Below are 10,662 nucleotides of genomic sequence, written 5' to 3'. Positions count from 1 at the left end.
ATAGGCCATTTTGCCAACCCCCTATTAGACTATGCATAGCCTGGGCTATTTTGCCTGGAAAAGGCACCATGACACAAGGTATGGACAAAAGTGAACAATAAAAGTCACTGCCAAGAAGGTTCTACAATGAAGTCACAAGTCTTCATTCCAGCCCTCTAACTGGCCCCCAAATTCTGGTTTGAGTAGGTGGGAGGGCTCTGGACTCAATAAAAAACTCCCAAGACACATTATAAACCAGCCAGTTTATTATTTTGTAGTAAGATGTGTAACTTTTACCATGCAGACTGATGTATCTATGTCAGCATGAACAGTGTACGTTCTTCCTAGAGGCAGTTACAGGGAAAACCAAGTAATTATCAAGTTACTTGGCAAGTGTGGAATCCAAACAAGGGGAGGCTAAACTTAAAACCTACACCTCCCTCATCCACGAAGCTAGAGCACACTTTCCCACCAAAGGAACAGCTCAGACTCGTTTGCTGTTGTCTCTTTCCTCCCCATCCTGCTCTGGCTAATAAGCACGGTCATCTCCAACAGCTTTACGATAAGCTAGCTTGGCCTCGGGAGTCTTCTTTCTGCTCACTGGTTTTTATCATTCTCTCCACTGTTACTGACAGTTAAGGTTCTGAAAGGGGCACATCAATTGCTCCCATGTTCAACTACAAGACACCATAATCTTGTTAGGATGCGTACCAACCAACCCCACCCCACGTAAGTCTTACCACCTAATATGCTTTATAAAGGTTCATCCTAGTTCCATTAGCACATACACAGGTTACCTATAAATTCACCTGACTAATGTAACCTAATTCCTACTGAAGACTGAGAATTTTAATTATAGCTTTTATTCTTTCGTTTCGATCAGATTTCCAATCATGTAGGAGTTAATGAAATCAATTTTGTGTCACCACTGTTACCAAGACAGAAATACCAAGTGATGTGTACTTTTCAGATTAATGTCATTTTGTTCTGTAAAATGTAAAAACCAAGACGCACTCCTCAACTTAGTACTATGAAGGGTCATCAAAAAAAGCCTTTGAACAATAGAAAAGTTTTATGTTTTCAAACTGAAAAACTAAACATGTACTGCAAACATTAGGTAATGTTAAAATTACAGAAAACAAAATATTCAGACTAACCCCACAGCATTCACACTACAACAGAACTGTGTCTGCCAACAAAAGTGAATTTTACCCCAAAAAGTAGTTAAGTCCATGCTCGCTGAAAACATCAGTCCTAGACCCCATGAATGGGGATGAACTACACACTGCATGCTTACCAAACATATACACATTAATCATTCTTAACTGCCTCTTCCCAGAGCACTGAGGGGTAGGACGGATGAAATGTGGACCCGTGTACTCACACAGGCAGAATTCTTCAATTATAAAAACTCGTACATGTGACCCTCACTATGTTTTAGGCAATAGCTAAGATTTTATCTGTGGGAACCCACCTCTGAAAATCACAACAAAAATCTATAGGAAATGATTTAATATAAAATATACAAATTTCTCAGTATGAGGACTTCCACAGAACAGGGAGAAGGAAATGACAACAAAAAAAAAATTTTTTTTTTTCTTAAAAAAAAAAAACACTCCTCTTATGTTGTCCTTACTACTCAACACTCAAAAACAAATCTGTACAAAACTACGGACACAGAAAAGGACCAGAGAAGTCGTGACAATGCAAAGTCTTCGGACCTATTCTAAACTGCTGTCCTCACCAAGACCCTTCCTTAAGAGAGCTGATGGTTCCCAGGTCCACTGGGGAAAGCAAGTGGTCTCCAATCATCACCCTACTTCGCCACAAATGGCCCCAGGTCATTCGCTGTCAAACTTAATGGAATTGACCTGGACAGAGATGGAGCCTCCCCGGTAGCTGCCACGCTTCTTCTTGGTTTTTTCATGCCGAAACGATTTGCCTTTGGTGAACTTCAGAACCTGATTGGCTCGCTCCCCCCAGTCTCCAGCTGCACCCCGCTGGTAAGCAGAGAGAAGTGGTTAATACACAGAAGGACAATAACAAGGCCCTGTTACTTTCTTCTCTTTGCTCAAGGCAACCTGAACCCAGAGAGCTTCCCACCAACCTAAACCAAAATGCTGTCCTCTCTTCCACCCATTCCCCTCAAGAAGAGCCAACACCTGCACCCCCCTCACCTTGGCATCAAAGGAGTTGTCTGCCACTCGAGCATCTACCTCGATTTCCTCCTCCCTGATCCTTCGGAATGGTGATGATGCCCTTTTCTCTCCCTGGAGAAGAGTGAAGTAAGAAACTAAACATGTTCTGTCATGTAACAGAAAAGCCCTCCTCAGCTACACATAGGAGCATTTAGGGCAGGCCAGGCAGAGAGTTGTCAAGATGATCCCAGATTTTTCTTTCTACTCTTTAAAAGCGGACTCCTGAGAAAGAAATAAGATAACTTACTTTCTTCCTTTTTGGAAATGTGTTGGGGGTCTGGGGCTTTATCTTCTTGGCTTGAGGAGTCTCTGCCTCCTTGGCAGCCTCATTCTGCTTCCGCTTCTTTCCTGAACCTACAAAACAGCCAGACTCAGGAGACCAGTTTCCTATTCCTCCTCCCAAGTTCCCACGCACTTAATGCATACAACTGGAAGCCTAATCGTAGGCCTCCTCTCCCTGTCCCATCCCCCAAAAGTATATCCCACCCAATTCTTTGGATATGGACCTGGCTTAGAAACTGTGGTTGTCTTTTTCTTTTCTTCTTCCTCATTGCTGTCCTTGTCTGCTTTTCCATTCTGGGTAGTCAGTGCAGAGGTCCCATTGGTCTTCAGCACTTGTGGTCTTATATTGCCTTTGCCCTTAGGCTTCTCCTCCTCCTCCTCCTCCTCACTGGAATCATCAGAGGAAGAGCTGCTACTCTCAGCCTTTGCTTTCTTTGTGGCGGCTGGCTTGGAAAAGACTACCACTCCCGCTGTCTTCTGTGGCTTCTTTTTAACTGGGGATTTTGATACCTTCTCTTCCTTCTCTTCCTCACTGCTAGAGCTGTCTGAATCAGAGCTGCTGTCCCTACCACCCTGAGAGGACTGTTTGGCAGCCGGAGATGGAGCTGCTTTGGCCATTGCCTTTGACTTGGGGGTGGCCACAGTCTTCTTCGTCTTCTCCTCTTCACTAGAACTGCTCTCCTCCTCACTGGAGCTGCTATCAGCCTTTCTGGTCAGAGGCTTCTGGACATTGCCTGCAGCTTGCTTGGGAGCTGTGGCTGATTTAGCTGCAGGTTGCTTGGGAGTGGCAGCTGGCTTACTTGGGAGATTCTTGGTGGTACCAGTTGACTTGGCAGAAGCTTCATTCTCAGAACTGTCAGAGTCTAGACAGAGAAGACAGAATAAAGTCAAATCGAAGGGAACCCCTGGAGTCCCCACTGCCCTGATGGCCTCCATATGCTTCACCTGAGCTGTCTGAAGAGCTCTCTGATGCCTTCTTTGCTGGAGCTGGTTTAATGGTTGCTTTAGAGATGACTGTCTTAGCTGGGGGTTTCTTTTCTTCTTCAGAACTCGAATCTGGAGAGAACCTATGGCATTAGGCTGGGACCGGAGTCCCGACCCAATCAAAGGCAATAAAAAGAAGGATGCAAAGACCCACACAGCCCTGTTTGTCCTGCTTCAGCGAAAAGCAAAAGAGACAGAGGTATTTTTGTCTTCCATATTCCTCATGTAGCTTCCCAGACCCAGTCTCCACAGGTGGGGACTCACCAGACTCATCACTGCTGTCCTCACTGCTCTCTACAGGCTCTTTCTTCTCTGCAGCTTTCTTGGGAGCCTGGGTTCCCAGGGACTTCTTGGATAGGGCAGCAGAAGGTGGGGGGACTGAACTATAGGGACCTGTTTAAGAAAGACAGTGTCATGGTTTTAATGTACATATAATAATTCTTTGATTCTGCTCCCTTCTAGAAATGGAGCTTAATTCCTCTTCCTTTGAGTGTGGACTAAAATTAGTGAGTCATTTCTAACCAAAAGAATATGGCAGAGATGATGGCATATCGTTTCTGCATCTGGGTTGTAAAAAGCAATGCAGATCTCTCTGGGAGAAGCGAGCTGTCATGTCAAGCAGTTCTAAGGAGAGGTCCATGTGGTGACTGCAGAGATCCTCCTGCAGTTGGACCTGGTCACAGTCATGCAGCTTGAATCCCCATGTCCAGTTACCTGGTTTTTTCTTTATGGGTTTTTTCTGCTCCTCCTCCTCCTCTTCACTTGAGGAGTCCTCGCTACTGGAACTCTTTTGGGTAGGGGTGGCTGCTGCTTTCACTGGAGCCTTGACCACAACTTGCTTTTTAGGTACAGTCTGCATTATACAGAGAAAGTCAGTTACCACAGGAAAATGCTGGTCCAACCAATCCTGCCAGGAAATGGAGAAACCCCTACCCCCGTGCCCAGTCCTCTGGTAGAAGTTATGGCCCAAACCTTTTTAGGTATGGCTGCTGCCTCCTCCTCCTCTGAGTCATCACTACTACTGCTGCTGCTGCTGCTGCTGCTCTTACTGCTGGCTGCTTTGCCATTGGCTATTTTAGGTGCCACCCGAGCTGGTGTACCTAAGAAGGAAAAAAAAAGCGTTAGGAAGTATCAAGCCTGGGGGCGCCTGGGTGGCTCAGTCGGTTGGGTGTCAGACTTCAGCTCAGGTCATGATCTCACAGTCCATGAGTTCGAGCCCCACGTCAGGCTCTGTGCTGACAGCTCAGGGCCTGGAACCTGCTTCGGATTCTGTGTCTCCCTCTCTCTCTCTGCCCCTTCCCTCCTCATGCTATCTCAAATATAAATAAAACCATTAAAAAAAAAGAAGAAGAAGTATCAAGCCTGTAAGGGACCACAGAAACCTGTAGCTCAGAACTTAGGAGTCTACCAGTCCTCTTGCTTTTAGAGCAGGCATGAGGGGGACTGCTGTGGCTAACTATCAAAGGATGACTTTCCTGACTAATTTCAAGAATAAAACTATCTTTAAGATAATGATATAACGTAAATAATTCAAATATGCTCTATGAGATCTTTCATTCCAACTTCCATTCAGAGAAGCTCCTATAAATCATAACCTGTCACCATGAGAGAACTACAGAAGTTTAAACTCTCACATGCCCTATGGAGTGAATGCACAGGAGAAATAACGGTAGTGAAAAGGACAAAGGATAGAGATAGAAATGGTCATTACAGAATGGGATCTATGAGAATATAAATCGTCTATGAAATCGACAAGAATGGCAAATGGATACCATTCTTAAAAAGTTTTCCTTACTGTAAGCTATCTCTAATACCTAACTCCTAATTACGTAATCTTCACTTATTAATAAAAAGCTTCTTAAAAAAAAGACACTAATTTTATACCTAATTGTAAACTTTGTCAGAAATCTTGTTTTCTACTTGTTAAGCTGAACATAATTTTTGGATAATGTTTAAACATTACTTTTCATACTTGAAATAAACATTTATTTAAAAAAAAAAAGACACTAATCAATACCTCTAGTTCAACAACCACTACCATTTCACTCCTGTGCTGAATGAACAATTTTGAAAACATGCTTATTTTTTTTTTTTATGCTTATTTATTTTTGAGAATGACAGGGAACGCAAGCGGGGAAGGGGAAGAGAGAGAGGAGGAACAGAAGATCTGAGGCTCATGCTGACAGCAGTGAGCCCAATGTGGGGCTCGAACTCATGAACCATGAGGTCATGACCTGAGCTCAAGTCGGACACTTAACCAACTGAGCCACTCAGGTGCCCCCTGAATAAGCAATTTTAATACCAGTCCCCACAGCAACCCCAGACTGGGCTTTTGGGAACAGTAATAGTACCTGATTTGGCTGAGGCTTTAGCTTGAGCCTTAGCTGCCACAGGTGTTGTCTTTGGCTTCTGGTTCTTTGGTGCCTCATCTTCTGAGCTTGAGTCTGAATCAGAATCAGAGCTCTTGGCCTTCTTAGGAGGAGCTTTGACTGCCTTGGGTTGGGGCTTAACTCCCTTCTGTGAGAAAACACACAATAAGGGTGAGAATCAGCAAACTTCTGGTACCCAAAGTACATCCTAAGGTAGAAACCATCCTAGACTATTTTTTAGGGGCTAACTAACAGAACAATAAAAGCAAGGGCAAGTTAAACAAGAAAGCATCTGGGAGTGGCTGGCTGGTTTAGTTGGTAGAGCATGCAACTCTTGATCTCAGGATCATGGGTTCGGGCACCATGTGTGGTACAGAGTTTACTTAGAGAAAGACAGAAACAGAAAAAAAAGAAAGCAAGCAAGCAAGCATCTGAAACGAGCACCAAACTCTTCATAAGAAACAAAAATATCAGCCCTGTCCCTGCCATTCCCTGCTTAGAGCTCCCAACACCTACCTACAAAACAGACTCTTACTCTTGGGAGTCTTAGTATCCCAGAGAAACCTAATATCACCTGGGAAAACAAAACGGGTTCCTCTAGATTAAGAGTACAATTTCAACCTCGCATATCCTTTCCAAACTTCATACTTCTATCATCTCTCTCAAAGTCCTCAGATTTTCTTCTCCATGGTCATTTGTTATATACCACTGCCATCCCTTGGTTCCAAGCTATAAGCCAGGATTTCAGGTTTTTTCTAATTCCTTAAGCAACCTCTTTCCTCCCCCAAGTTGCAAACCTGAACAGGCTTTTTCTTCTTGTCCTCCTCCTCCTCATCACTGGATTCTTCACTGCTGCTGCTCTCTGTTGCTTCAGCTGAAGCCTTTCCACCATGCTGAGGCAGACTGGCCCGCTTGGCAGGTACAACTGAACAAAAGCACAGACCCCAGTGAAAATCAGCCATGGGTACTGGCAGGCTACAAATCCCTTTCTGGGAACCACTAACCCCAACTACCTGGCCACCCTTACCAGCTTTCTTAGCTGGAGGCCCTTGGGTTTCTTCCTCCTCACTGCTGTCCTCACTGCTGTCACTGGATGAAGTCTTCTTCTTAGCCTTCTTAGTCACTGGTCCGTTTACCTGTAACTTCCGCTTTGGGGCCTTGGTGGACCTGCTGAAGTAGATGAGACTAACCTTTGAGGGCTCAGGACCTTCTCACACCAAGGAACACAGCCCAACCCCTTGGGGGGAAAAATAGCCACAGTGGTACAGGGAAGACTTACTTGAGCCAGAAGCTGTAGATGTCCAAGAGGGAAGAGGCGTTGGCGTCCTGTTGGGTCTAGAGAAGAAAAAAGAAAGGTCAATAAGAAAATTTTATCCTGGTTGTTCTAGGGGAAATTAGATCTTATTTTATTCTCTCATTAAAAGTGGCCAGTTTTATATCTGCTACATTTGCTGTAAATGTTACACCTTTGGAAGACTTCTCCGACTTGCTTAAATTAAGAGAACAATAGCCTGTTTATGTACTCCCCCAATTTTTGACATCAAAAGCTTGGGTTACTCCTGTATATAGTTTTTGGCACCATCTATTCCCAGTCAGTCCTATTTATCACAGTTTTTAAGAAAATGTGCATTCCCTTTATTTTAGCAATGCATTGCCTAGAAATGTATCCTTACCCATGAAACAAGAACACAAACATTAATACGAGAGAGTGTTTGCTGCAATGTGGTTTATAATACCAAATCACTGGAACCCAGCTTCCAAAACTGGTTAAAAAGCTAAGCTATATACTCAATACAAAATTTCATTCAGCTATTAATTACACTGATATAGATTATTAGTTGATGCAATAAAAAAAACATAATGGCAGGACATTACAGTATCAATAAGAGTATAGGCTCAGAATCAGACGAGTACAGGTATGAAACTCACCTCTATCTGTTACTACTGTGTGACTCTGAGCAGATTATTTAATCTTTCTGAGACTGTTTTCTTCACTGTAACATGAAGATAATACTATACATCTTATTAAGTGGTTTAGAGAATTAGAGATAGCATACATAAAGGACTTAGTATCTGGAAACACCATGTAGCACTTAGTAAGCCGTCCAACAAGGATTAGTTTTTGTCACATAAAAGAATCCTGATTCTCAAAGGCCCAATTCCACCCAGCCCCTTGTGGAAACACTTTCTGCAGCCTCCCTAACAGTCAATTCAAAAACTGTTCCAATATGAGGGGTGCCTGGGTGGCTCAGTCGGTTAAGCATCGGACTTCAGCTCAGGTCATGATCTCACAGTCTGTGAGTCCAAGCCCTGCATCAGGCTCTGTGCTGACAGCTCAAAGCCTGGAGCCTGCTTCAGATTCTTTGTCTTCCTCTCTCTCTGCCCCTCCCCCACGCTCTCACACTCTCCCAAAAATAAACACTAAAAAAATAAAATAAAATAAATTTTTTAGAAGTTCCAATATGAAAGCAGTTGTAGGAGATCACATGGCAGGCTGTCCCAGCTTAAAGAAGTCATTTCTAAATGACTGTTCTGTTCTTGTGCAGCCTGATTCTGCCACAAAGAAACCTATCTTCTTAGTCAAAGGCTAAGAACACTATCAAAGACTACTACACTCTACTCTCATGTTTGCTCTTCTTGAAAGGGAGATTCCAAACCTTTCACCTCCCTAGCCACCTTCTCTTTACATGTGTTTAAAACATCCTTAATTAATATAACTATCATAACAGCTTTCGCTCATTGATGCTTCCTGAGCATCAGGCACCTAGATTGTCACTTCATATTTATCATGTTACTAAAATTCACAAAAATCCTATAAAGTGGATGATGACATTCCTCATAGGAATAGAAACAGAATCAGAGAGATTGGGCAAGCTGCTCAGGTTATACATCCTAAAAAGTGACAGAGCCTGGTCCCAAATCTAAATGTGCCTGATTCCACAAGTCGAAGATCCAAGACCACTGCTTGCTAGGGCTTTGATGCTCAGTTCTGCTTCAATATACCTTAAAGCAGAACCATGCCTCTACTCTCATTTTGTTCTTTACTAACGAAAAATCCCATCCTTCATTTATATATAAAAGCAATTTTATCATGGAGTCCCGGGTAAATTCTGAGAGTTATGGTCAAGTCACGCTTTGCATCAGCCAGCGTAAAACCCAAAGGAGAAACCAAGAGCCCCCAATGCCTCCGGTAGGACACCACGCTCCCTCCTCGCCGCACTCCGCCAGCCACGTGACCTGGGCCACGAGGATCCCACGCTGCTGTCGTTGCACCGCTCACCAGAAAAAAGCAACAAGACTCTGCGCTATCTACTGAGACCTCGTGGGAGACCAGGTGCGGAGACTCGAGACTCTAGGCTCTCGGCTCACCGCCAGGAGCTCAGCACAAAGGGTCCGCAGATACTGCACTGGCAGACCCCAGAGACCTCCGTACCCGGAAACCTGAACCTGTCAGGGCCCGAAGTCCTGTGGTCATCCCACCCCAGCCTTTGCCCCAAGCCCGCACTCACAGCGCCTGTTGCCTTGGCGAATTTATTGGCCACCTCCGACAGCTGGTTATCGCGCAGAAAGCCGAGCACGAGCGGATACAGGTCGCTGGGAACCACGCGGCGCAAGCCGGCGTCCGCCATCCTCCGGGCAATACGCGTCACTACCGTTGCTGACGCGCACAACGCAGGAACTCGGGAACCCGGCGGAACGACGGCGGATCCGTTGTGACGTCATCGCGCGGCGCGGGGGCACAGCGGAAGGGGCGGGCACTCCCCACAGGGCAGTTCCGCCTCCACTTTGGAGGCAGGATCCAGGCGAAATCTGTAAGGTCTTTCCGGTGCCACAAGTGTCGCCATCTTGGTAAGGGCGGAGCCCTTCGTCCGCCACCTTGTGAGGGCGGAGCCCTGACGTCACGTGTCCCGCCCTCGGTAGTGGCGGGAAATCTCCAGCCTTCCCGCGCTCTGCTAGAGCCACTTTTTTTCAGAGCTGCGGTTTCCGGAGCCGCAGCTGGGATTCGCATTCCAGAGTGAGCCGGGAGGCTTGAGCGGTCCTTGGACTCTCTAGACTAGGGTCACAGGATCTCCCAATAACTACCGTTCGCACGGCCAGAGAATTCCCACCCTTCATCTTCCCTGTCTCCACTAAGCAGAAGAGGCCATTGGATACCACCCCAGCCCCTGTACTCCCACCTCAAATACAGAGGATCCTTCATTTTATCCATGGTAATAGAGGGACGATTCCCCAAAAATGCCCCTACCTCATGATTTGCCCATGAGACAACCCCTTCCTCTCTTACATATTCATTCAGCATTAGGTCAGCTCCATGAAATGTAAAGCCATTGCACCAACCCTGAGCAATACAGCAGCAGCAATCTCTTCAAATCTATAATCCTGGAAATAATCCTCCTATCTCCCGAGTCACAGTTCACACCTGAACTCTCCCTGTGGGAGAACTAGAAAACCCTCCCAAGTGTCTGTCATGATATTCAAAAATCAATGCCCAGGCCTGCCAAGTTAATTCCAAGTTTTATCACATTTCAGTTCACATTAGCAGACATCAATCCCTTTACCCACTACCCTTTGACTACTTCCCATTAATAAACCTTCTGAAGGGTAAGGACCCACTTTCTCAGGGGACCCATGTCTCCTTTGCTTTTCTCAAAATAGGCACTCTGCTAACAGATATAACTCCTACAACTCCCTCTTTCCCAGAGGTCTGTCCACATGCATGTGTTCTTCTGAGTACCTCTTGTGTACCAAGCGTGCTCAAGCTAAAATGGTACATGTCCACAGAAGTTTCTGTTTAGAGATCCTTCATTTGGAACAACTGCAAACTTCCTCCAGGTTCTTGATGGTGAAAT

At 45.2% G+C, this 10,662-nt stretch overlaps 1 protein-coding gene across 2 annotated transcripts; it reads right to left on the bottom strand.

Annotated features, from left to right (window-relative positions):
• Positions 1-223: 223 nt before the first annotated feature.
• NOLC1 (nucleolar and coiled-body phosphoprotein 1) lies at positions 224-9,548 on the bottom strand. 2 transcript variants are annotated; one of them, XM_043597340.1, is made up of 13 exons: positions 9,322-9,548; positions 7,092-7,147; positions 6,840-6,982; positions 6,610-6,737; positions 5,795-5,960; positions 4,416-4,543; positions 4,158-4,296; positions 3,708-3,836; positions 3,405-3,515; positions 2,684-3,322; positions 2,425-2,531; positions 2,157-2,249; positions 224-1,979 (listed from the first exon to the last, which is right to left on the bottom strand). In XM_043597340.1, the coding sequence occupies exons 1-13, from the start codon at positions 9,439-9,441 to the stop codon at positions 1,821-1,823; spliced, it is 2,118 nt and encodes a 705-aa protein (XP_043453275.1). In that variant the 5' UTR covers positions 9,442-9,548; the 3' UTR covers positions 224-1,820. The 2 variants fall into 2 exon arrangements, with proteins under 2 accessions (XP_043453275.1, XP_043453276.1); XM_043597341.1 differs by having other exon boundaries at positions 6,840-6,979; positions 9,322-9,522.
• Positions 9,549-10,662: the final 1,114 nt, after the last annotated feature.

The sequence above is a fragment of the Prionailurus bengalensis genome, chromosome D2 (assembly GCF_016509475.1).
Source record: "Prionailurus bengalensis isolate Pbe53 chromosome D2, Fcat_Pben_1.1_paternal_pri, whole genome shotgun sequence".
Taxonomy (NCBI): domain Eukaryota; kingdom Metazoa; phylum Chordata; class Mammalia; order Carnivora; family Felidae; genus Prionailurus; species Prionailurus bengalensis.
Note: the sequence above shows the minus strand (reverse complement) of the source record. Positions and strands in the feature narration are given on the sequence as shown.

Excerpts from the sequence above, each read along its gene's own strand:
- NOLC1 (XM_043597340.1), bottom strand. The coding sequence starts at position 9,441 with ATGGCGGACGCCGGCTTGCGCCGCGTGGTTCCCAGCGACCTGTATCCG. Across the intron at positions 7,148-9,321 it reads TCGCCAAGGCAACAGGCGCT|ACCCAACAGGACGCCAACGC; the intron begins GTGAGTGCGGGC and ends TTTCTTCTCTAG. Across the intron at positions 1,980-2,156 it reads ACAACTCCTTTGATGCCAAG|CGGGGTGCAGCTGGAGACTG; the intron begins GTGAGGGGGGTG and ends TCTGCTTACCAG.